We start from the raw sequence: 25,931 nt of genomic DNA, 5'->3' as shown, positions 1-25,931 counted from the left end.
AATCCACCAAGAAGCATCACCTGTTGCAAAGACCCAAAGGTGGCCACCCCACAGCGGCCGGGGACATTCACACTGCCCCAAGCGGAACGGTGTAATAAGCAAAGCGGGAGACTTAAGACCGAGCTGTGCTCACATCGGGGGAGGGGAACAGGTCACCGCCCTGCGTCCAATACACGTGCGTGGAAGGGGTGTGCGCGGGACCGGGTTCCGAGGAGTTAATACTGGGCAAGCCGAGCGTGGTGGCACAAGCGTGACGCCAGCACTCTGGGAGGCTGAGGCAGGAGGATGGCAAGTTCGAGCTCAGACTGGGCAATTTAACGTCTTTTAAAGACTGTCTCAAGATTTAAAAAAAAAAAGATGTAGCTGAGTTCAAAGGCCTTGGAAAATAAGAGGAAAGGAAATAAAGGAGGGAAAGAAAGAAGACCAAAAAAGAAAAAAGGAAAAGAGAAGAAAAGAAAAAGGAGAGATCGTATATTCACACGCACGGGGCAAGTTTCATCTGAATTTCGGGGAAACCACCCGTAGTAATGTAGCACTGTAAATCCCCAGCAGCACAGGAGACAAACTTCAGCCAAACTCCCCGCTGCTTATCCGAATCCCGGGCTCACACCGCCCCGCGCCGCCCTCACCTTCAGCACCAGCACCTCCAGCATCCTGAGCCCTCCACTGCCCGCTGCGTCCTCGAGCCTATGCGCAGAGTTCTTCGTCTCCGCCCTCCGGCGTCGGGAGGGCCCGCCAGGAGGTCGTGTTTCCCGGGCGCCTGGAAGGCAACGGTGAGGAACTGACTGCCCCTTCAGACAGGTAAGTCAGAGGGCAGATAAGTCCCTAGCCTTCAGAGGCCCTGCGCGTGAGGTGACAAACTAAGCGTCCCTCTAACCCTTGCCCTCGTGCCGGGTTCTACCGCACCTGAAGGCTCCACGCACAGGTGGGCGGTTACCGGCATTTGGCGCGCACGTGATGCTCACGCCTGCGCAGTATGGATACTGAAGCCAAGCGCACCTGTGGCGGCGTCGAAATAAAAGAATGAGTGGGGACCCAGCTTTCTGGTTTCACAGTGTGATAACATCAAACTCTGAGAACCACTCTGCGAGTCTTAATTTTTAGGTGAGAAAACAGGCTCAATTAGAAATGCTTAAGTTGGAGAAATCCGTGTTCCCTCAATAACGAAAACAGGCTGGGGCCTTTTCCAGAAGTGGGCACATGGCCCCAGAAGCAGTGACCTGACCTGAACCCTTGATCACCATAGAGGCAGCAAGTCGGATACTTGTGAAGGCGACCCCTATCTCAAAGTAAAATTAAATAAATTAAAAGGTCTGGGGATGTAGTTTAGTGTGAAGGCCCTGGGTTCCAGCCCTATCATCACAATCACCACCACCAAATAAAATAAAAATAAAAATTCACAAGGTCCCATAAATAGATGCTTAATAAATATCTCAAGCAGGAGAGTCAGAAATGGTAAGTGACTGCCAGAGGAGAAAAACGCTGCTGCAGAATGCATGAATTTCACCTGTTGCTAATCAGGTCCTCACACCAACCTTGAGTCAGGGCACCTGGCAAGGCCAGCTCACCTGAAAGCTGCAGATGGAAACCATAAGATATGATTTAACGAGGTCCCAGAGATAGTTCCCAAGCCCCAAAGACAGAAAATAGAACCTTCTTGGGGCAGCAGCAAAGCACAAGACAGCTACACTTTGGTTCAGGCTTGGAAGGTGATTTCTGGTGGACATTAAGTCCAAGTCATCAAGATTTGAGTGCAAGCTCAGTGTAAATAATGTACCCAAAGTCATTACTGGCACGTGGCCACCTTTGTGTATTTTGGGGTAAATGTAAGCAGCTGAAGACTGGTACGAGCATGGGTAGGCTAGAGTCCTGAGGACTGCCAGTAGTGTACGATGGTGGGGAACTGCAAGAGCAGCCACACAGGTGGATTATAGCTAAACAGCTGAATAAAAGATGTCTAACCCAGTCCACAGTTCTGTGTCTCTTTTTGGGCTTCCCAAATCTCAAGTGAGCCTCCTCAGTCTGAACTGGTGACAAGACACCTTCTCCCAGTCATAGTGTGGGACAACCTTTTCAGCCTTTGACTTGATCCCTACATGCCACAGTATGGTGTTTTGCAAGCTTTTCTTTCACAACATGGCCTAGAGAAAATAAAACACTTGTGCATCATACTGGGACAAAGAATCATGCTTCCTGTAATAGGAGCTTACTGCACTGAGGCTCTGAATGAATGTTATTTTGCATGCAACCTGTACCTAAACCATACCTACAAAAGTATTTGTAATACAAATCTGCAGCTATTTACCCCTCCTCTTGTTATTTCTCCTGTAGCCACTCTTATTTATGGCAGTATAATCTGAGATTGTTGAACTGAATTATTTTTATGAAAAAGGTGTATTTTCTTTTACAAAACAGGCCAAAATTTGGAATCTTGTATTTGCAGTGCTTCTTAGCCATATGTAACTACTCAGACCTACTTTCCATATTTCTTTGATTTCCACACTCACCATCAGGATTTCTACTGCACACTCCTACTGAAAAAGTGAGCTTTTTTATGTTGCATAATCTTTCAGTCAACTATGGCATTCCCTATCATGAATCTTTTCAGAGAGGGTGGAATCTTCAGTCCATATGTAAATGAAGATTATTTCTGTGGTATTCACATATGGCTGATACAGAATTATCAACTATATGCATCCTTTTCCAAAACTTCAATATTTTATGCATACTGTCTAGTGTATCCTGTTACTGTGACAAACTCACAAATCTGATTGTCTTTGTAATTTTTATCTTCCTGAAAATCTGTTGTTCCACTGTATTCCCTCCCCCACTGCTCCTCACTGTAAACGCTGTAAAAGACCCCAACACACGTGCACATGGTGAGATAGTGATTTGAAGCAAATGAGTCCCTCTGTCTCCTCAGAGCTAGCTTTGAATAAATCTTTTCCTTTTTAGCAAAATAAATGGCCTCTTTTGATTTGGTCAGGGGTGAGCAAACAAACCTGAGCATATGAACCCAAATGCCCAGGAACAGAATGTGATGGTTTAAGATCTAAAACTGCTCCAAAAGTCTCATGTGTTTGGATCATGAGGGTGCTGTACTAATCATTGGACACTCATCAGTTCATCTCCCTTCTCTCCCTGCTTACTGGCTTCCATGAGTTGAACAACTTTCCTCTCCTGTGAAATTTCTGCCTTGGAGCCAGCCAACCATGGACTAAAACCATGAGCAAAAATAAACCTTTCTTCTTTTAAGTTATAGGTATTGGGTATTTTGTCCCAGCAACAGGAAAGTGATTAAGACAAGTAGGGATACCAATTCGAAGGTGACAAGGAGGAATAGGAATAAATACCGTAGTCGGCTTTCTGCTTCTGTATATGAAGCCCAGGTAGCCATTAGGTAAGAAAGCCAGTATGCATAATAAATGCCATGAACATGAACTGAGCACTACAACAGTGTAATTTTTTGGCACATGAAGATAGTCCTATTATCTTGGACTACTGAAACGGTATCAGTGCTGGTAGGAAGTCATGTGATAGTCTCCCATAAGTAATTTTAAGATCCATTCAGATTTAGATCACAAGTTCAAGGCCAGCCTTTATAACACAGTGAGACCCATCTCAATAAAATCAACCAACCACAAAAAACAGTACCAAGTTGAACTGTATCTTTTCTATGACAAAAACCAGTCACATTACATAAGAACTCTAGTGAAGAGGGTACAGGGCTGGGGATAAAGCTCTTCCCTTGGCTGTGGAACCACCTAGCTGCATGACTCTTGTTTTCTCACTGGCAAAATCATGATGTTTACTCAGATCCCTTCTAGCTGTAGCATTCTAATATTCTGTGAGAATCAAAGTATATGTTAAAGGCTTAAAGTCAAAGATTTTTGTAGACTCAGAAGCTGGATAAAATAACAGTAACTAAATAACAGTGGTTCTCAAAACTTATATATTGGGACCATTTACTAAATAAACAACAATAAAAAAATGGATTTTACTGTAGTTCAAAGTTTCATAACATTGGCTAGATAATTGTTTTGGGCTGCTATCCTGCACATGGTCATTTAACTGCATCACTGGCATCTGTCCACTAGATGGCCATGGTATCTCCTCCAGTTGTGACCCATGAAAATGTTTCTAGAAATAGCCAAAAACTCCCAAGGGCAAATGCCCATGTTGACAGCCAGTGCAGTTTTCGTTTTTTGTTTTTTGAGACAAGATCCCACTGTGCAGTTCAAGCTGCCCTTGAACTCACTATGTACCCCAGGCAGACCTCAAACTTACAGCAATCGTCCTACCTCAACCTCCCAAGTGATGGGATTTCAGGCGTGAGCCACAACACCTGGCTCCAGTGCAGCATTAAATATACATATAAACTTTATTATCACTGCCTTCATCTTGAGTAGAAAACTAAGACATTTCATGAAAAAAATCCATTAACACATAATATAGTCAAAGCTCTTAAAGTAGAATTGTCTTAACTATCATTTCCTACCTTTAATCAACAAAAAAAACTATTCCTCTTTAGACAGGTTAAAAAAAAAAAAATTACCCATATTGGGCCGGGGATTTAGCTCGGTGGTTCCGCCACCTGACTTGCAAGCACTAGGTCCCAAGTTCGATCCCCAGTACTAAAAAAAAGCACACTGAAAGTAAACTTAATTTTTAACACTGTAACCCTGACCTTTGCATTCACTAACTAGCACTTCAGAGTTTTTCTATCACTTCATGTTTCTTTAAAATAGTAACTAAAATAGATTTCTAATTTGGGAAACATAATAACTAATGCCATTTTATTTTAAACTTTATCATTTGAAGATTGTCTCAGTTTACTGTTCACTAATCATGTACCCATAAATTAATTCCAGCATAAAGAAAATTCATGGATCAACCTCCAAAGCATATCAGGGAAAGTGCTACTACAAGGAACAGTTAAAATAATGACAGGAGAGCCAATAAAGCAATATAGAAGTAGGAAACATTGTGAATTTTTTATTACTTTGGTAACAAAATCATTAATAAATTTTATAATGTGGATGCTATATAGTTTATACAATAAAACAAGAGATGTCCACTTGAAATAAGAAACACTGCATTATAACTTTTATAGGCACAAAGTTCCTTAAATTTTAAGCAAATATGGTTGGCTCTTATTAATCATGAACTGTACTTCAAGGAGGCTAGCTTACAAAGAAGCTACACCCTACAAATGGCTCTTATTTACCACATAGTTCTTAGGGTAAATGTGTTTACCCTTTGACTGAATAGTCACATGAATGCTATAGAGATGCCTGCTGTGTTGCACTAATCGGTGAAGTTTCTTGCCTTCCTTCATGATTTCTTCAGTCTTTTTTTCAGTAGACAAAACCTTTTCTAAAAAGTCTGAATCTTCTAAGTATAGCTCATCTCCTGAAAAATAATAAAATTTTATTCCATAAAATATTTTTTGATACATCATTCCAATATATTTACTGGGGACACACAAATCAATATTTATCTATGTCATATAATTGAAACTGAGTTGTTAAATAACTCTAATTTTAAGAGTTTATCTCAATATATTTCTTTTATTTTTAATATATCCATCCCCAGCCAAAAATTTTCTTGGGTGACCTAAAGTTACACCGGAAAGTCTTCATTGTGAACCGTACTTTTATACTAGTTCATAACTCTCTTTAGTCTATTCAACATTGACATTAATATTGGTCTTGAGATCCATACTTCTGGTGCTTCATTGTGGGGTGTTTTGATAACCTGAAAGTTAATTTAAAGAAATTATGATTTACATTAAAACTGCTAAATTGTCCCCCTGTAGGTTGAATAACAAATCTTACCATTGTTCTCAGGAACTGACCAGTCAAACACGAAGTATAACAGGTCACAAAATCCCTGGCACAGATCTCTAACCTGTGCTCATCCCACTCCAACTGACCATCAACAAATTTCCTAATTTAAGTAATCTGGCAGTTTACAAATTCTCATAATTCAAAATTAAAATGTGAAAAAGTGAGACAGTATATGAAAAGGAACTCTGTTAATGTTTAGGAAACACAGTGGAATCTCGGTTCACAAACTTAATTCATTCATTAATGATTCTGGAAAAGAGGCCACGTTCGTGTTCGTCCAGGAAAAATGGACACAGCTGTGTTCATCACCGGAAGCTGAGTTTGCAAACAAAAACAAAATTTTGCCAAATGCTTGGGTTTGTGAACCAAACTGTTCACAAACCAAAGCATTTGTAAACCAAAGTATCACTATATATTTACATAAATGTATACATGTATGTGTATATACAACATTCAGAATTTTGGGTTATAATAAACACTATGGAGATGTTATAAACTTTGACAGTATTTAAGTTATATCCTATAGGCTATAAAATACTGACTATAACTCATGTCTGTTGAATAGTACTGCTGGACAGCCCACTGCACTGTGCTAATACTAACAGCAGCATTGATGTTCCACTACTTTACCTGGATAAAGAAAGACCATCCCATCAGCAGTTACACAGATGATAGGCAGCCATCTTTCAGCCCCTTCTGATGCATGCTCCAAACAAAATTTGTGCAAGTTAGAAAGAGAAGCAAAGTTTTCAAGTCTTCTTATTTCATAGAACTGTGGGGGTGCCAGCCAAATTTCTTCTGAAAGGAAACTTTTAGTTGCTTCTGATGGAGATGACCACTGTGAAAAACAAAGGTAGGACTTCCTAAGATTTATTATATTAACGGGATATGAGATTGTTAAATCACTACTTAAGAGCTATCTGAAGATCTAAAATTAATTTATTAATGTGCCTTGCTAACTCCCTCTGAGACAACATGAAAAGGTCTGGAAAACTAGCATAGTAGTACATACCTGTGGTCGTAACTAATCAGAAATCCAGAGCACCCAGAAGGAAGCTCCCCCGCTGCCATCCCAGGTTCCTAAGGCCAAGAAGGTGAGCCTGTCCCAGCACCCAGAAGGAAGCTCCCCACCTCCATCCCAGGCTCCTAGGGCAGTGAAGCTCAGCTGGTCCCAGCACCCGGAAGGAAGCTCCCCCACTGCCATCCCAGGCTCCTAGGGCCAAGAAGGCTCCTAGGGCAGAGAAGTTCAGCTGGTCCCAGCACCCGGAAGGAAGCTCCCTGCCTCCATCCCAGGCTCCTAGGGCAGTGAAGCTCAGCCAGTCCCAGCACCCAGAAGGAAGCTCCCCCGCTGCCATCCCAGGCTCCTAGGGCCAAGAAGGCTCCTAGGGCAGAGAAGCTCAGCTGGTCCCAGCACCCGGAAGGAAGCTCCCCACCTCCATCCCAGGGTCCTCGGGCAGTGAAGCTCAGCCAGTCCCAGAACCCGGAAGGAAGCTCCCCCGCCACCATCCCAAGCTCCTAGGACCGAGAAGCTGAGCCGGTCCCAGCACCCAGAAGGAAGCTCCCCTGCCTCCATCCCAAGCTCCTAGGGCAGACAAGGTGAGCTGCTCAGGCACCAGAAGCACCCCCCCCACCCCACCCCCATGGAAATGAGAAGACACATAAATAAGCCTCACAAACAGACTTCCAGATCACCTACAGCAACCCCAAAGGGAAACGAGATGGAACACTCTGATACTCAACCACCTGGACTCTCTGAACTGGCAACAAAAGAGGATCTGAGAAAAATGAAATCAGAAATAATTACTCAGATAACACCAAAGATTTTGCTCATGGTGCAAGACATGATTAATAAATCTAGAGCGGACTCAGATAAAAAAATAGAGGATCTGAGGAACACGATGGAAGCCCAACATAGGAAACAAATGGAATCCATAAAACAGATACAAACAGATTTCCAAGAGATTAAAAACTCCATTGAAAGTCTGCGCAGCAGAATGAACCAATGTGAGGATAGAATTTCACATATAGAAGATAAGATTGCAATTAGTGAAGAGGAAAAGAAAAATTGCTTTAAAATTGTAAGGGAACATGAGAAATCAATCCAGCAGCTGCTAGACGATGCAAAGAAGAATAACATAAGACTGACTGGAGTCAATGAAGAAAGAGGAGAGAGTGCAGATGACATAAAAAAACTCTTCACAGAAGTGATGGCAGAAAACTTCCCAAAGAGGGGATAAGAACTTGACATACAGATAAGTGAGGCATATAGGACTCCAGCTAGCCTTAATCAAAAAAAATCTACACATAGGCATATAATAGTTAGGATTCCAGAAATCCAACAGAAGAATAAAATTCTACAAGCAGTGAGAGAAAAGAAACAAATCACATACAAAGGAAAGCCCATCAGAATCACAGCCGACTTCTCAATGCAAACCCTCAAGGCAAGAAGAGCTTGGAGTGATGTATTTCAAGCCCTAAAGGAAAACAGCCTCCAACCCAGATTGATGGACCCTGCAAAACTATCTTTCAAAATTGATGGAGAAATAAGATACTTTCATGATAAAGAGCACTTCAAGAGCTTCATGAATACCAAACCAGCACTCCAAAAAATTTTAGACAATACCCTAGGAAAAGACAATGAGGATCACAACCCCAGGAAACCCAGCAGAATGAATCCATTGGGCGTGACAAATTAATCGCAAAGGGGGAGAATCCAACAAAAAGAAAAAGTTATGACAAGGCTTTTAAAAGTTTTGACTTCATCTCCCTAATGAGTGTATAATTCAATCTTGTTATTGTACTGATTAGTATTTTTCTGATTCTAGAATTGCACACCATTCCTTGTGCTATACTGGCTATTTATCATCTTATGTCTACATTTTAATTGGGTTGTCTATTAATGAGCTCTAAGAATTCTTTATATATTCTGCTCATAGGTTATATGCATTGTAAATATGGTCTGTTTAAGGACTACTTTTCATTTTAATGATGTCATTTAAAGTTCTAAATTTTGATGGAATCTCATTTATCATTTTTCTTTTATACATCATGTTTTTTGTATCCTAGGTAGTTCTTGCCTACCCTGAATTCATAAATATTTTCCCTTATAATTTCTTCTTAAAGTTTTATACTTTTAGGTTTTCTTATTTAGGTTCATAGATCCCTTCAAGTTATTTTCATGTATGGAAAAAAAGGGTTGAGGTTAATTTTTTATATATGGATACCAGATGTTCTAGTGCCGTTTGCTGAAGATACTATCTCTTCCTTGGCTCTTGAATCGAGTTTATATTCTATAAAATGCTGATGTTGGATAGTCTTTCAAAACTCAGTGGACCATGTGTGTGTGGTTCTATTTCTAGATTCTCTGTTTTATTCAAATGATCTACATGTCTTTCCTTATACCAACACTGCCTTGATTATTGTAGCTTTAGAAGAAGTCTTAAAATTGGGTGCTAAACGTCTTCCAACACTGTTTTTGTTTTTGGCTTTTCTGGGTCCTTTGTACTCCTACATAACTTTTAAATTTCAATATCCAGTTCTTCATTTATAGCAAGTATACACAGACCTGAATTTTTATATATACTTTGTGTTTTCTAATCCTGCTAAATTCAAGTACAAGTTCTAGGGGCTCCTAGAGATTTCTTAGTATTTTCTCTGTAGATGATCATTTCATCTACATATAAAGATTTTGCTTCTGCCATGCCAATCCTATCCTAGTTGTGTCATTTCATTGCCAGACTATTTTGGTTTAGACCTATGTTTCAAAGTTTAATGGACAGAAGAAGAGTAGGCATATCTCCCCTTGTTCCCCACTTTAGGGAGAAAGCATTGTATCGTCTCCATTCATAGAAGGAGTTTTTGTTGGAAGTATGGAGTACATGTCTTTGATCTGTTGAGAAGGTTCTGTTCTACTTCTAGTCTCCTGATAGCTTTTACCATGAACAGCTGTAGAATTTAGCCCAATACTCTTTCTCCAACTAGTGACAAGATCATATGGCTTTCTCCTTTCCTCTGTTAAAATGATTACTTTTGGGGGTGGATCTTCCAATGCTGAAGCAACACTGCCATCCCTATAACAAAACCACTTTCTACATACTGCCAGATCTGACTTCTAAGAGTTTGTTTTGTTAAACAAATTTCTATCTATGTTAATACTTTTTTCTTCTATTATCTTTATCCAGTTTTAGGATTAGCACAATGTTGAGTTCCTAAAATGAGGGGAGAAGTGTTCCTTCTTTTTTCTGCTTTAAATGTTTGATATAATTTATCAATTAAAATGTTTATGAGCCTGCTGTTGTCATATAGGTAGGTTTTCAAGCTAGGAATATACTTTCTTTAATAGGTGCTATTCAAATTTTATATTTCCTCCAGAGTTAGTTTCATTAATTTGTCTTCTAAGTTACTTCTTAGAAGTTGTCAAATTTATTTCAAAAAAGATTTTTGTAATATGCTTTCTATATCCTTTTAAATTCTGTAAAATCTGTGGTAATGTGTCCTAGATCTTAATATTGTAATTTAAAAAATGTATAACTGATATTGTGTAACAGGAAGAAACGGTCTAAAAGAGCAGGGGAATTGGGAGGGGTAGGGGAAGGGAAAAAAGAGAAAGGAAAAAATATGAGAAGAGGAAAAAAATGGAAACAAGGTCTTTGCAAATAGGGAAGGGTGGAGGGGGTGAAGGGAGGGCAAGGGAAGGGGAAAAAAAATAAGAACCAAGAGACTCATGTAATGGTACAAGATCCCAATGATGAATGTAACTGTATTTTATACCTAAAATGTACCAATAAAGTTAATGGGGAAAAAAAACACATGAGGGTGGGCCAGGGATTTAGCTCAGTGGTTTCGCTGCCTGCTGCGCAAGCACAAGGACCTGAGTTCGATCCCCGGTACCAAATAAATAAATAAATAATAAAAATAAACACATGAGGGAATTTGGCATGTTAACCATTTTGCATCATGGACTAACAGAGACACTAATTCCAATTTGTAAATTATGAATATTTGATTAGATTTGTGATTTTAAAATAAAAGAAAATTATTAAATTAAAAAGAAAAAAAGAAATCCAATGCAGGAGGATTGCTTGAGCCCAAGAGTTCAGGGCCAACCAGAGCAATATAGAAAGACTTGATCTAAGAGGAAGGAACAGAAAAGGAGGAAGAGAGGAGAGAAGAGAAGGGACAGAAAGTGGAGAGGAAGGGAAGGGAGAGAAGGGAGGGGAGGTCAGGGGAAGGTTGGGGAGGGGAGGGAGATTTGGAGAAGAAAGCTACATTGATCCTTTTGAGAGGTTAATTGTTGGGATGCTGACCCTGAGAACTAGTACATAAACCAGAACAGATCACCAAGACTTGATCCAGAAGTGTTGTTCAGCATAAAAGGTAAGAGACGCTGAAAGGGCAATGTGGTTCTGGCCACTCACAAAGGAAGGAAGGCTCAAGGGTGAACTTCATGGTAGACTGAGAATTTGGTGTCCATTCATTCCTCCCATAAATGTGTACCTAGGCTAGCCCCTGAGCTTATGATAGTAGATACAACACAGTCCTTAGGCCCTTTGGGGACTTCGGCCACCAAAACGCATCACATTAGGCAACATGTTACAATCGGGTGAAGAATCAAGAGCAGTAGGAGCTTTTGTGAAAGTCAAGAGGCATGACTCAGCCCACAGTCTAGGGAGTGGAATAACTCTGCAGGGTTCCAACCAGACAGTGCTTCCCACTAAATTTCAATGGCCATGCTGCTGTAGCCTGCTCTCCATCCCCAACACGCGTTCCACAGATATTCAGACAAAAAGAGAGGACTCAATGCATATGGAAAAACTCCAAAAGGTTGTTAATTGGTTTTCTAAATATATCCACTTGCATTAAGGGAAACTGCTACCCTGTAGGGATCCAGTTTGATGTGGCTGAAGCCATTGTGGTGGTAACTCTCATTTTGCCTGCCAAGTGACCCTTGCACACACTCTAAACTCTACAGGAAAAAGTTAAGACAGTCAGCCTGGGGTTTTGTGTTAGCCACTGACACCTAGACTATTTCTCAACTGATATTGACCCCAGCCCAGTAGCTTAGCATATAAGCCCTTCCTCTTGTCTCAGGGTATGGGTATCTTCTTGGCCTGCTGTTGTGCAAGACATTCTTTATGCTTTTTAATCTAGATGTCCCTCAAGAACCTCATGTGATCACAGATGGGACTTTTGGAATGTGATTAGATTATGGGGGCTATTAGCTGACTTGCTGTTAGGAGAAAGGGTCTGGTCCAGGAGGTGGGTATCTGGGGATGTACCCTGGAAGATCTATCTCCTTCCCCAGTCCTCCATTCTCTCTCTGCTTCCTGTCCACCATACTCCTCTGCCATGCCATCCTGCTTTGAAGCCAGTTGATTACGGGCTGAAATGTGAGCCGAAACAAAGCCTCCCATAAGTTGCAGGTGTTGGGTATCGACAATGTGGTTCAGAAGCCTTTGGAACTGCTTTGCTGGAGGAGTCTGGAAAGGTTTGGCAATGCCAGCTGGAGAAAGAGTCCTAGAATGCTGTAAGCTGCACTTGATCTCAGAAGACCAGAATGTTGACAGAAATACGAAAAGACCAGGTTTAGGAGATTTCAGTTGGGAAAAAAGACTCCATTAGCATCAAGGGTAGAGACTATGTGTGTGACACTCTGGCAGATTTGTCTACATTTTGTTCATGTCTTCAGAATTTGCAGGAGGCTGAAATTAAGGGCAGTGGACTAATTAATCTGGTGGAGGAAGTTTCAAGGCAGGTCAATATTCAGCCTGTGGCATAGTTACTGCTTACCGCTTCCAATAGCAAGATCTATTCAAACAAAAGCAAAAAGTCCATTTAAAAAGTTTTCAGAGCCAGGCATGGTGGAGCAAGCCTGTAATCTCAGCATTTAGGAGACTGAGACAGGAGGATTACTGGAAGTTTGAGGTCATCCTGGGCTACTTAATGAGTTCAAGGCAACCCTGAACTGCACAGTGAGACCCTAAAAAACCAAAAGATAATGGGCATGGTGGCACACACCTGTAATCCCAGCATTGGGAGGCTGAGGCAGGAGGATCACTGAGTCTGAGGCCAGCCTAGGATACACAGTGAGTTCATTGCCAGCTGGAACTATATAGCAAGATCCTGTCTCGAAAAAAACCCAAAACAACAATAACAACAAAACCCCACCAGACCTTGCCAAATGCACTCGGGATAGGATTAACATATCACACCACTGAGAACCACTGAACTAAACCAGATTAAGAACTGTTTATTGTTGGGCTGGGGATTTAGCTCAGTGGTGCCACCACCTGCTTCGAAAGCGCAAGGTCCCAAGTTCGATCCCCGGTACCAAAACAAAAAAAGAACTGTTTATTGTTTAATAACAAATGCTGGCAAAGCTGCAGGGAAAAAAGGAATGCTTCTACACTGTTGGTGGGAATGTAAATTAGTACAACCACTATAGAAATCATTATGATTTCTCAAAAAACTAAAACTGTAAATTCCACTTGACCCAGCTACTCCCCTTTTAGGTATTTTCCCAAAAGAGTTTTACGACATCGTATTACAATGATACATGCAGGGCCAGGATTTAGCTCAGTGGTGCTGCTTCCTGCCTCGCAAGCACAAGGTCCCGAGTTTGAGTCCTGGTACCAAAAAAAAAAAAAGAAAGTACAATGATACATGCATACCCATGTTTATAGCAGCACAGTTCATAATAGCTAAGTCTTGGAAGTGGCCTATATGTCCATCAACAGATGAAGGCATAAAGAAAATGTGTTTTTTACCCACAGTGGAGTACTACTCTCCCATAAAGATAAACTTGAGTCATTTGTAGGCAAATGGATGCACCTTAAGACCATAATGTTAAGTGCAGTTAATCAGGCACATAAGCTTAAATATCATATGGTTTCTTATATGAGAAACCCAAAATATAAATAAAGAGCAAAATAAAGAAAATAATAGGAAGTACGGAGGTACTAGATGTTTCTCAACAAGGAAGGGTATCAAGAGAATCAACTAGGAAGAGTATCAGAGGAAGGGAAATGGAAGGAAGATGAAAAAAGTCATTATGTCCATGTATCAACTCTCCACTAGGAATGTAAACATTATGTACTGCCAACATGTACTAATAAAAAATTTTTAAAAAGAAATGTTTATTTGAACTTCCTCTTCTATCCATGGGACTTCAAATCATCCTCCTCTTCCCATGTAAGTAGCAGAAATCCAGATAAAATGTATGAAACAACTATGTCCAGACTGTGAAAATGTAGAATTATAACCTGAGAAAAGAAAAATGAGTAAGGTGAGTCTAACTATTGCCTATGGTTTCCTCCTAAAAGTAATTCCCAGATTGCAGCACAGGGAGGGAGAACCTAATTGGAGTCTAGGATTCTTACTGGGTTGAGAAGACAGAAATCAGACTTTGGGAGGCCTGCTCGCGTTAGCAGTATGCCTGACAGGAAGGATCTACAGAGAATATAGCTCTAGAAATCTGTATAGAATACTCTTGAATCTTGGCTAAATACTTACATTCGCATGCGTAAAGTAAAACCACATAAGATGGCTGGTCAGAAAAGAATTACCCAGGAGCCCTTTTTTTTTTTGGTACCGGGGATCAAACTCGGAACCTTGTACAAGGCAGGCAGCGGAACCAATGAGCTAAATCCCCCACCCAGGAGCTTTTAGGCTAAATTCCCACAGCTCACCTAGGGCGAAGAATTTTACAAACACCCCATCAAACAGAATACACACATATTCTTTCCAAATGCAAAGGGAACATTCACCAAGATCCACCATATGCATGGCCATAAATGAATCTCAAGAAATTTAAAAAGAAGCAAGTGCAGGGCCAGGGATTTAGCTCAGTGGTTCCCCCACCTGCCTTGCAAGTGCAAGGCCCTGAGTTCGATCCCCAGTACCAAAATAATAACAATTTTTATTTTTTATTTTTTTTAAAAGAAGCAAGTGCAGGCTGGCAAGATAAAAGCCGTAGGAGCATCTGAGGTGGGTGGCATCTGCCCAGCTGTTCTAGAGCCCACACAGGCCCACCTGGCTGCTGTCAGCTCCAGCCTGGCTTTATCACAAGGTTGTGTATGGTTACAGAAATCCAAGAAATGTGAAGACCCTAGAAAAGACATCTAAAAATGTTGAAACTGTATTGGTGAGTGCTCTTGCATGTGGTGGTATCCTGAAATTACATATTCAAGTGGATGAAAAGAGGAAGATTGTGGATGCCAGTTTTAAAACCTTTGGCTGTGTTTCTACAATCGCCTCCAGCCCATTAGGCCTGGAATGGGTGAAAGGGAAGAAAGGGGAGAAAACCCTGATTATCAAAAACACAGAGACACCAAGGAGCTCTGCCTTCCGCCGGTGAAACTGCACTGCCCCATTCAGGAAGAAGATGCAATCACGACCACTGAGGTGGACTACAAACTCCAGCAAAAACCCAAGAAAGGAGATGCACAGAAGAGAGCCCTTGGCAAAGCTACACCGGGTCACTGAGCTGTTTGCTCACCTCTGCGACATCAACTTCGATGCCCAGATGATCTTTGCACTACTTTTTTTTTTTTTGGTACCGGGGATCGAACTTGGATTCTTGTGCTTGCAGGGCAGGCGGCGGAACCACTGAGCTAAATCTCTGGCCCTCTTTGCACTACTTTTAAAATCTACTGAGATTCGCGTATTCACATAGTAACTCTAACGCTAGCAAATGCAACGTTTAATTTTTCCGAATACTGTGGTTACTTTCAGCTCATTTTTACTGCCTTAATGTAATACATATTTTGATTTACACATATGGCCTCAGAACTGAAATCAATGAAGTCAAGGTTTTTTTCTTTTGTTTTGGTACCGGGGATCGAACTCACGACCTTGAGCTTGCGAGGGAGGCGCCTGAACCACTGAGCTAAATCCCCGGCCCGTCTTAAGTTTTGATGACCCAATTTTACCTAAATCTATTTTGAGGGAGACTGCTAGTAGAATGCCTTGTTGTGTTTCCTTAATAGTGCCAATTTTTGTACATACGTAAGACAAAAAAATATTTTTTTCAAAAAGAGGGCCGGGGATTTAGCTCAGTGGTGCCGCCGCCTGCGTCGCAAGCGCAAGGACCTCAGTTCGATCCCCGGTACCAAAAAAAAAAGGACTGCAATTTTTCGCATTTACATAAAGGAAACCAAAATAAACTGAAGTGGGGATGAAACGAGTGTATCCAGATAGAGTGGTTGGTTGAGACAGTGCCCCGCAGGGGTAAGAGCCGAGCCCTTGAGACTGTGAAGCCAAGGAAACCAAAACAGCCCTCCACCAAGTTCTGGGCTTTAGTCTGCAGAGGTGAGGGACTGGCGGCCGGGGCCCCAAGACCGCTCAGTCACTTCCTGGCTAGTAACTATCCTCCCCAGGCTCAGCTTATCTGTGATACCCTACACCCTACCATGAGGACACCTCACCTGGCAGTCAACCACCTCGGCCAAATCAGGTTGGATGGGCGGCGGCTCGCGCAAGCAACACAGGTAGAAATTCGTGTCAAAGCGGTGGCGTTTCTCAGGAATGAACGGCGTGAGCCACCCGCTCCAGTCGTGTAGCGCCCAGATGTTGGGCGTGCAGTCCAGGTGCGCACACAGGTCCAGGAAGTGGCGCGCGTCGCCACGGACGCGGGCGCGCCAGGTGGACACGTCCGGCGGAGGCTCGAGGGAGCAGTCGGGTTCGGGATCGGAATCCTGGGACTCCGGAATCTGCCGGGGGCCCCTGGTCCGCAACAACAGCACGCCGGCCTCCTCAAAGGCCTCGCGGATGGCGCAGATGCGCATGGCTACGTCATCAGGCAGCGCCGCGGCATCCCCGTTTTCGACCTCGGGCCGAGAGTCCGGCAACACCGGGAAGGTTAGTCGCTGGGGCGTAGCCGGGCTCAGGCCAAAGCGAGGTGCTAGGTGGTGCGGCGCAAAGAGGTGCAGCCAGTCAGCCGAGCGGTCGGCAGCGTCCAGTACGCCGCCTGGGAAGACGTGCGCGCCGGGCAAGAAGCCTTGGCCCATGGAGCGCCGCAAAAGCAGCAATCGGAACCCCTCGGTGGGCGGCAGGGAGGACGCGGCGGCGCCCGAGCTCTTCCTTCCGGCCGCCAGCACTACGGTGGCCGCCTTGCGCCAGACCCTTAGGTCTGGCTTCAGGGGCTTACTCATGACGGCCGGCAGCGCACGGCTTTCAGGCTCGACCCGAGCGCCCGGACAGGTTGTCTGGTGTTACTCCGACCGGGCCACTTCCGGGGCACCAAGGGGCCTTTATTTACACCAGCGCCTGCCTGTGGGAGGGGCGTGACACCGGAGAGAGCGGGCACCGCCTCGAATGAGCTCGCGTCTAGCCAAGTCACTGTCCCAGGATGTGCGGGGCTCCAGCGAGTGATTGTCATTCACAGCTGCCAGAAAAGGGGGCTGCATTAGCCCTACTCGGTATGCTTAGACCAAGAGCTGAGTGCTTAAGGCCGCATATGACTTGCCATATTACACAGGGGATGGAAACCAAGGCCTAACTATTATACCTTCCTCGCCCACTAAAACCTGAGGACTAGGACTTTTTTTTCCCTTGAACAAGGTTGGAAGTGTTTCTTTTGGAGTAGGGCAGAGGGTGCTCAAGGAGCAGGTGTCTGCGTTTTGCAGGTTCACATGAACCATGCTAACGAGAAACAAATGGATGAATCAGATGCTAAATCACAGTATTCCTGTGCAACCTAAATGTGAACGATCCTTCCAGAATCCCTATTCCCGGTGCCAGTTTGTCTTATTACTAGATGCCTTTTATTGTCAGGACACCTGGGGACCTCCTTAGGCATCTTAGGTTATTTTATTAATTCCACTTTCTTGGGAGATGTTCTGTCTTGGCCCAGGGACAGGGATTTCTCTTCAGCTTGTTAGAAGCCAGGAGACTCCAAGCTCCAAGAGTAGCACTGTCTTTTGGAAAGAGCCTGTTTAAATCTGAGCCCTCTCTTACAATTCCTTTTGAGTCACCAACAGCACCTCCTACAATTCTATTACTATGGATCACACATTCCTTATGTTTTTGGATGACTTAGACTATACTCCTGCTGAGCCTTATTTTTAATTTTTTTTAAATGTATTCCAAGAGGGCTGGGGATTTAGCTCAGTGGTTCGACTGCCTGCCTTGCAAGCTCAAGGCCCCGAGTTCCATCCCCGGTACCAAAAAAAAAATTGTTCCAAGAAAAGAAACATGGCCATGAATTCCCCCTCAAAATCTTCCTCCTCCCTTCCAGTGCACTCCTCCCTTCCTCCTCATCACTTTCTGCAGCAGCTCTGGAGTCTTTCCTGAGGGTCTTTAGTTGCACTGTCCTGGCTATCTTCGAGATCGTAAATCATCAGGTTTTTATTTGATAGAAATTGCTCTGTTGTTCCCAGCCTCTCAGGTTCATCTGCTCACTACTGACCAAATCAAAGGAGGCCAAGCGTTTTGGTGAAAAGGAAAAAGGATTTTTTCAAAGCTGGATCTGAGGAGACAGAAGGGCCCATGTGCCTGTGTGTGGGTGGGAAGGAAACAGCAGGGGGGCACAGAGCTCTGATGCTGTGTCCCTTCAGCTGCCTCCAGCCCATTGTTCCCTTTCTCGTGGACCAGAACCTGGTCTCCAGTGTCTGCATATTCTCTCTTTTAGGCCAAGAGGAGAAAATGTGGTCACTTCCACTCCAGAAGCTGGTGGAACTGACCTTGTCTGATAAGCTTGGGACTCAATAGGGAGGAACTGCGGCCACTAAAATTTACAGTGAAGAGCTGAAAGTTTAAAATTCACTACTCAAGGGCCGGGGATGTAGCTCAGGGGCACTGCACCTGCCTGGCAAGTACAAGGTCCTGAGTTTGATCCCCGGTACCAGGATAAATAATTAATTCACTACTCTGGAAATCTTGGGTACTGAGGGAAAGGAATTGTTCATGTTTGTGTTTTCCCTGTAAAAATCAATCTTTACAGGGAATTTTTTAAGAGGCAGGTACTGAAAAACCTAATGAACCAAAGAGTTTTATGTAAAACATGTTTATTTATTTTGGTCCCCCTTTATAGACATTTTTACTTCTATCTTAAAATGAGTCATCTATTTTCATAAAAATAAAACTATTAAAATGCTGTTTAATATATATAACTTGAATGATATTCCTACAAAAAATCATAACTAATGATATATTTGTAATAATGGTAATTGTTAGATTTTTATGAAAAATGAGTAGCTGGAAATATGTAGCAATACTTAGTTAAAATTTTGGACCTTAGATACTGTGGCTGTCTAATCCTTTAAAAATTCTCTGCATTGTCAGTAACTGTAGTATACTTATTGTACAGTACTCAGTACTTTTTTAAAGTTTATGAAGTTATATTTATCAAATAAAAATTTTCCTACATAAAAAAAAAGGGAAAATGTTAGTTATGTGTTCAGTAGGAGGAAGTCTGGAGAAGTTGTTTAGTTCTAGAAGGAAAAACCTAACTTAAAGTTCTGTCCTTCAGTGCCAGTGACAAGTCACCCCTTGCTTATTTCTGCCCTCAATCTGAGGGGCCTGAGGTCCCACAACGTCCAGCTGGCTGTCCTAAGCTGGATTAGGGTATGGATCCTGTCACCAGGAGCCAGAGCACAGGGAAGCCAGATGCTTGAGCCTGCTGTGCAGAAGAACCTAGCTCATGACCCCTTCTATCCACTGGCATTTTAGTAGAGTTGACACAAGTGACCCTTTGATGCTGCTGAGGCTTATTTACAAACCATGTTTTAATATAGGTTTTCCCCCCCTCATGAGAATCCACAAACAGTAATGCCACTATTTAGGGTAATTTTTGTTAATATAATTTCTAAAGGTGCAAATAACTTGTGTACTTACTGCATTCCCCCAAGCAGAAAATGGGGCCACATGTTGAAAAAGGCACATAGTGGTCAAGTGAAGACGTGTTCTACAGAGAGGATCTACCAGCTTCCACCCAATTTAGGTCTGATGCCCACAATAATAATTAGTCTGGATAGACATTTGCCAACCTCTAGTCAGCTTATCTTTGAGAATAGACTATTTCTAGACCCAGAGTTCTCACTGATCCAGCTAGAATCCAAGCTAGCTTCAAAATGACCATCTAAATCTCAAACAGACCTAAATCCCATTATAATCCCACTTGCATGCTAAATGACACAACCCTTAGCACCATAACAATTGACAATTGTCATGTCCATGACCATAAAGATATTCTTCCTCTTTATTTGCCCAGTCCTCCCCTTCATTTCTTGTATCCTGTATGCATCGCCAATGGGTTGAGAAGTCAATTTCAAGCCTAGACTCCTGCTTCTCCATTCTCTGGAGTACATAAACTTGTGCTTTTGGCTGTCAACTTCCATTTCACTTTCTGGCTTGATGACACTGAACAGAAAAACATCCTGCTTTCCAGGCCTCCACCTTTGTAGGAGAAACCACATTTTTGCTAAGAAGTCTGCAGAATCCTGAGTTGGGAGTCTATAGTGGTTTATCTCTAATTATGCCCCCAAGAGCCTCATGTCCTCATAGGTGGGGCTTTTGGAAGGTGATTGGATTATGGGGGTTTATAACTCACTTGCTATTAGGAGGTGGGGTCTGGTAGGAAGAGGTCTCAAAGGTTTATCTCTCTTTCCTACTCCTCCATTCTCTTTACACCTCACCAGCACCATCACTGTGCTGTATGCAGCTTCTCTGCCATGCCCCTCTTCCATGCCATCCTCCCTTGGAGCCAGCCAACTATGGGCTAAAACCTCTACAAACTATGAGCCAAAATAAACATTTCTTCCTTTAAGATGTGGGTGTTAGGTATTGCATCTCAGTTACGAGCAAAGTAACTAACACAGGAACTATCCCTGATCTGTTTCTCTCAGCTATGAAGCATGGAACTCTCTGATCTGATAATCATTTCTGAGTCTACTATAGACTCCAGGGTAGTACTGAGGAGTATTTATTGTTTTAATGATGCTTAAGATCACAGCTGGAGTGCTATGCCATTGAGCCACATCCTCAGTGATAGCTTTCCCTCCAATTTAGGGTGGCTGTTGTATATAATAGCTACCTTTTTCTTCCCAACATGTCCCTACTCCCACCAAAAGAGTAACCTAATACTTGCTCTCCTTTGTCTCAAAAGCTAGATACAATAAAAGAAAAGATTGATCAACTTGGCTGTCTATATACATAACTGTTATGACAAAAAAACACTAACAGCAAAGTCTAAGACATATGGTAAAGTAGAAAAATTATCTGGAATGTCTATCACTAAATTTTAGAGTTTAGAAAATATGAAAAAAACTACGATTGTGGAAAAATGATCAAGAGATAGAAAAAGACAGTTCATAGTGACTAAGATCATAAAGACAAGTGTTTTTTGGTCTTCAAACCCACCAGCATCTTCTGAGTGCCCTGTACTGTTTGTCCGGTACGATAGCACACTGCCAGCAGCTCCAGACCTGAGCCTTGTGTGTAAGTCCACAAAACCATCCCTTATCAGCACTACTAATAACTGTGTGCCACTAGGTCACAAGGGAGTGGGCAGCTGTGTTTATGACAACAGTTGCTCACTTCATAGCTTAAAAACTCGACTCTTCATTCTTTTATTTTAGTGATCTTCCCTGGCTATCTTCATAATAAGAAATGGTCTCATTTGATTTACTAGAACATGTATAACTGAGAAAAGAGAAAAAATAAACTTTGCAAACAGATCATATGGCTGTTTGCCTACCTCCATGTGGGCTCTACTTCTACTTCAGTCTCAAATTCAGCAAGTTCAAACTCATTTCTGTTATTCATTATTAATCAGCCTTTTTAATTAAAAAAAAAAAAAAGAATAGCGTATAGGCTATAGGGCTACCTGAAGAGATGCCTTCAGCTTGGAGACAACTACCACAGTGTTGGTTTAAGCTGCTGTTATGGTTTATATGCATATGTCCCAGTAAAACCTCATCCAATCATAGGTAGGACCTTCAGAAAGTGATTAGAATATAGGGACATTATTTTTTTTTTTTTTTGGTACCGGGGATCAAACTTGGGTCCTTGTGCTTATGCAGCAGACAGCGAAACCACTGAGCTAAATCCCCGGCCCATTATAACTGACTTGTTAGGGCCAGGGATTTAGCTTAGTGGCACCACACCTGCCTTGCAAGTTCAAGGTCCTGAGCTCAATCCTGGCTACCAAAAAAACCCCCCAAAAACAAAAAACTTGACTTGTTAGGAGGTAGGGCTGTGAGGGCTGAGCCAACCCTCCCCAGTAGGCACCTGGAAAGGGGTACATTTAGTCCATATAGTCCATTGTGAGTGAGTTAATTAATTCATTCCCCCAAGAGAATAACACATGTGGTGATAATCATCAGCATCAGAGCAGAGCAGAACTGGAGTTGCAGCTCCAGAGCTCAAGAGCTGCATGTCTTTTTATTCCTTCTTCAAAAATAAAAGTTACAGCTACATAGCAAACACAGCTACTAAAAGGTTACAGTGTTCTTTAGTTCACAGGAGTTATAGTGTCTTATCTGCTTACCAGGACATGGAGAGACAAAATACCTGCTGTATGACCTTGGCTATCCTGTGCATGTGTGGTTGAGTATGCTGTCATTCTTAGACAACTGTGGCCCATTATGTGGATGTCCTTGAGAGTAGACTTGTGTCCTCAGACACCCCCAGACAGCTGGGCTTTGAGTATAGGCAGAGCGGTACCCCACAAGGGCCTGGTAAGAAGAGGCAGGTCACTGTGGGTGTCACCTAGCAGGTTACACCTGCCTCCCTGCCACCTCCCTTGTTATTCTGCTTCCTGTCCACCATGTTATGAACACCTCTCTTCTATCATGCCACTCTGCCAAGCTATCCTGCCTTGCAGGTAGCCAGCTATGGACTGAAACATGAGCCAAAATAAATCTCTCCTTCATCAGTTGTGGGTCTCAAGTTTTTGTCCCAGGAATGAAAAAGTAGTTAAGAAAGATTTTAGGTACCAGAGAAGTGAGATTGTTTCTGTGGTGCTACCTGACAGTCTGGATCAAAAGCCCCTGGAACTGGTTCACAGGAGGAGTTTAGAAAGGTTTGGAGATGTTGGCTAGACAACCAGCCCTAGAATACTGTAAGCTGAGCTTGATGGGAGATTCTAGTTAGAGCTCAGAAGTCCAGAACACTGATTTTAAAAAAAAATGGAAAAGACCAGGCTCAGGAGGTTTCAGTTGGGTAAAGGAAGAAGGACTCCATTTGCAGATGGATGCCAGGCCATGTGTGTTATGTTCTGGCAGAAAATTTGTCTACACTTTGCTCAGGTCCAAAGTCTTTGTGGAAGACTAAGATTAAAGGTGGCAGAATAATTAATCTGAAAGAGGAAATTTCAAGGCAGCCCAACATTTAGGTTGTGGCATGGGTACTGTTGGTGTCTTCTAGCCAGTTCTACATTGAGAATCAAAAGCAAATGACACAGCTGAGTTATTTCAAGTTTTCAGTTTCACCTGAAAGGAAACTCCTATAAAGCTGGGGCCTACAAAGTGAGAAAAGGGGAGAGCTTGGTTGCTGAAAAGATTACCACTAATTAGCATTAAAGAAGCCAGGTAATTTACAACAGCACAATAAGAAAGATGACTTGAAGCACTTTAGAAACCAACAACATCCTACTCTTTACAGGCTCAAAGTTGTAAAAGTGAAAGACTGCTTTAACAAGAAAGCCCCTGGGCACTAACCTGGAGGAAAGATGCATAGAAATGTGCATTCCTGGAATTCTGTTCACAGTGCTCATCTATCCAGGGACTCAGAGACTTCTGTAGCCATGATGTAAAATGCCTGGCTACTGCTCGAGCTGGCAGCAGACCTTGGCATCCTCCATTGGTGCTGGTTTTACAGGCATGCAGAATGCAAGATTTGTGGAGTGAAAGGCCTCCACCCACATTTCTTGAAGAAAGCCGAGAAGGCCAGGCAAGGAGGCCCTATAAGGGCTGTGAACCTGAAAATACAGTGGAAAATTGAGAAAGGTGAAGAAGCCAGGAATGTGGAAAATCTGAGGAAAGCTGCAAGCAGTTAGCAAAGCCAGCCTGAGATACAAGCCCTGAGGGCTACAACCACCAGCAATGCCATAGGGTCAGTTTCTCTAGCCCTTATGGAGTTCAGATTTTGCCACAACTTGCCCTGGATGCTGGACATGCAGCTATGAGATTTGCTATTTGTCCTGCTGAGTTTCTGTCTTGCTTTGGTCCAATTCCTTTCTCTGTTCCTAGACCTACCTTTTGAAATGAGAATATTTATCCTGTGCCATTGTATGTTGCCAGTGTTTAACTTCTTTTTTACTTTTATCGAGGCTCACAGCTTAGACTTTGCCCTAAGTCTCTGAGGAGACTTTGCACTTGAACTTTGCAACAGTGGTGAGGCTGTTAGGACTTTAATGACTCTTAGAGATAGACTAAATGTAATTTGCATAAAAAGATGTATATGAGTCTGTCCCCCAAGAACCCCATGAGATCATAGGTGAGACCTTTGAGGGGCGATTGGTTTATAGGGATACTATAGTTGACTTGCTGTTAGAAGATGAGGTCTGGTCAAAGGGGCCAGGTTGCTATGTGCATGATCCCGAATATAGCTCTTCTCTTGACACTCTCTGCTTCTTATCTACCATGCTGTGAGCACCTCTTCTCTGCCATGTGCCTCTGCCATGCCATTCTGCTGTACAGCCAGCAGTCTATGGACTGGAATAGAAGCCAAAACATACCTCTCCTTCTTTAAGTTGAGATTGATGACTGTTTCGCTCCTGTAATGAAGAAAGTGACTAAGATAGCTGCCTACTAAACAAGGCATGAAGTCTGGTAAGTGTAATTCCAGCAGTCTTGTAGGCTGAGGCAGCAAAAACCCAAGTTTTAAATCCACCCTGGGCAACTTAGTAAGATTCTGGCAAAAAAAAAAAAAAAAAAAAAAAAAAGAGGCTGGAAATATAGCTCAGTGCAAAGGCCCTAGGTTCTGTTCCTGTTACTCATCTTCTCCAAAAAAATCATCCTATGGCATGTCACTGAGGACAAACAAAATTAACTCATGAATGAACAGTAATATCTTGTGCATTGAGACTCACCACATGAAAATTCTCTCTCTCTCTCTCTCTCTCTCTCTCTCTCTCTCTCTCTCTCTCTCTCTCTCTCTCTCTTCCCTCTCTCTTTTTACATACTGGAGAGTGAACCCAACTCCTCACACATGCAAAACAAACACTCCACCACTGATCTACATTCCTAACTTATTTATTTATTTAATTCCTTATTTATTTATTTATTTATTATACTGGGGACTGAACCCAGGACTTCTACCCTGAGCTACTTCTCCAGACCTCTATTTTGTTAATTTTTGAGAAAGAGTCTCACTGAGCTGCTAAATTGCCAAGGTAAGGCTCAAACTTGTGTCCTGCCTCAGCCTCCCAGACTGCTCAAATTACAGGTGTGTACCACCATTCCCAGCTTAAATTTTTATATTTGAGACAAAGTGTCATCATGTTGTCGAAGTTGGCTAGAAATGGCAATCCTTCCTCAGCTTCCCAAGTACCTGGAATTCCAGACATGCACTATCATTCCTGGCTCAAAATGTTTTATTTTTATTAGTACACATTTGCAGTACATAATGATTACATTCACTGTAGGAGTTGGTGCGTGTACACAACACATCTTAATTCTTTTTACATCCCCTTTCCATTCCCTCCCTCTCTCCTCCCTCCACCTCTTGGTCCAGTGTTTTCTAGAAGGATTTTTAAAGGTTCTGCTATGACTTGGATATGGCTTGAGTGTGTCCCTCAGGACTCTGTGTGTTATAAACCTTGGTTCTAAGTGTGGCAATGTTATGAGGTGGTGGGATCTTCAAGAGGTAGGGTGTAGTGGGTGGTGGTGAGGTCACTGGGAACGCTCACTGCTCATGGAAGAGGTAGTTCTCATGAGACCCCAGTTAGTTCCCTCAAGGATAAGTTGTTTTAAAAGAGCAAATCTAACTCACCCCTGCTTTCTGGCTTCCCATCTGGCCATGTGATCTCCCTTTCTCATATGCTCCAGCTCTAATGCCATCTTCAATGAAGTGACTTCGCCAACGGTGTCCTCACTAGAGGTCAAACCCATGGGGTCATCTGATTTTGGGTTTTCTGCCTCC

The 25,931-nt window shown here is 42.6% G+C and overlaps 2 protein-coding genes across 13 annotated transcripts in view; both read right to left on the bottom strand.

Annotated features, from left to right (window-relative positions):
- Positions 1 to 4,833, bottom strand: part of Tdrd12 (tudor domain containing 12) — a 92,795-nt gene extending 87,962 nt beyond the window's left edge. For all 12 annotated transcript variants that reach the window (XR_002387468.2, XR_015443064.1, XR_002387469.2 and 9 more), the window contains exon 1: positions 630 to 4,833. Coding sequence is in view for 9 of the 12 variants with exons in the window: in XM_021239627.2 (XP_021095286.2) it covers positions 630 to 653 (24 nt within the window). In the remaining 3 variants the exon portion in view is untranslated. The remainder of the gene's footprint in view (positions 1 to 629) is intronic.
- A 138-nt stretch (positions 4,834 to 4,971) lies between these two features.
- Positions 4,972 to 21,626, bottom strand: Nudt19 (nudix hydrolase 19). The gene is made up of 3 exons (XM_004858799.4): positions 16,274 to 21,626; positions 6,480 to 6,687; positions 4,972 to 5,412 (listed from the first exon to the last, which is right to left on the bottom strand). Exons 1-3 carry the CDS (start codon positions 16,997 to 16,999, stop codon positions 5,207 to 5,209), a joined length of 1,140 nt encoding a protein of 379 aa, XP_004858856.1. The 5' UTR covers positions 17,000 to 21,626; the 3' UTR covers positions 4,972 to 5,206.
- Between the last annotated feature and the right edge of the window lie 4,305 nt (positions 21,627 to 25,931).

The sequence above is a fragment of the Heterocephalus glaber genome, unplaced genomic scaffold (assembly GCF_053883595.1).
Source record: "Heterocephalus glaber isolate CG9 unplaced genomic scaffold, H.glaber_assembly_v1.0 deba00001561, whole genome shotgun sequence".
In the NCBI taxonomy this organism is placed as follows: Eukaryota; Metazoa; Chordata; class Mammalia; order Rodentia; family Bathyergidae; genus Heterocephalus; species Heterocephalus glaber.
Note: the sequence above shows the minus strand (reverse complement) of the source record. Positions and strands in the feature narration are given on the sequence as shown.

What these genes read in the sequence shown, in the direction of transcription:
- Nudt19 (XM_004858799.4), bottom strand. Translation starts at nt 16,999, where the DNA reads ATGAGTAAGCCCCTGAAGCCAGACCTAAGGGTCTGGCGCAAGGCGGCC. An exon ending in CCGAGGTGGTTGACTGCCAG is followed by an intron (nt 6,688 to 16,273) that starts GTGAGGTGTCCT and finishes TGTTTTTCACAG; the next exon opens with TGGTCATCTCCATCAGAAGC. An exon ending in GATGGTCTTTCTTTATCCAG is followed by an intron (nt 5,413 to 6,479) that starts GTAAAGTAGTGG and finishes ATTATTTTTCAG; the next exon opens with GAGATGAGCTATACTTAGAA.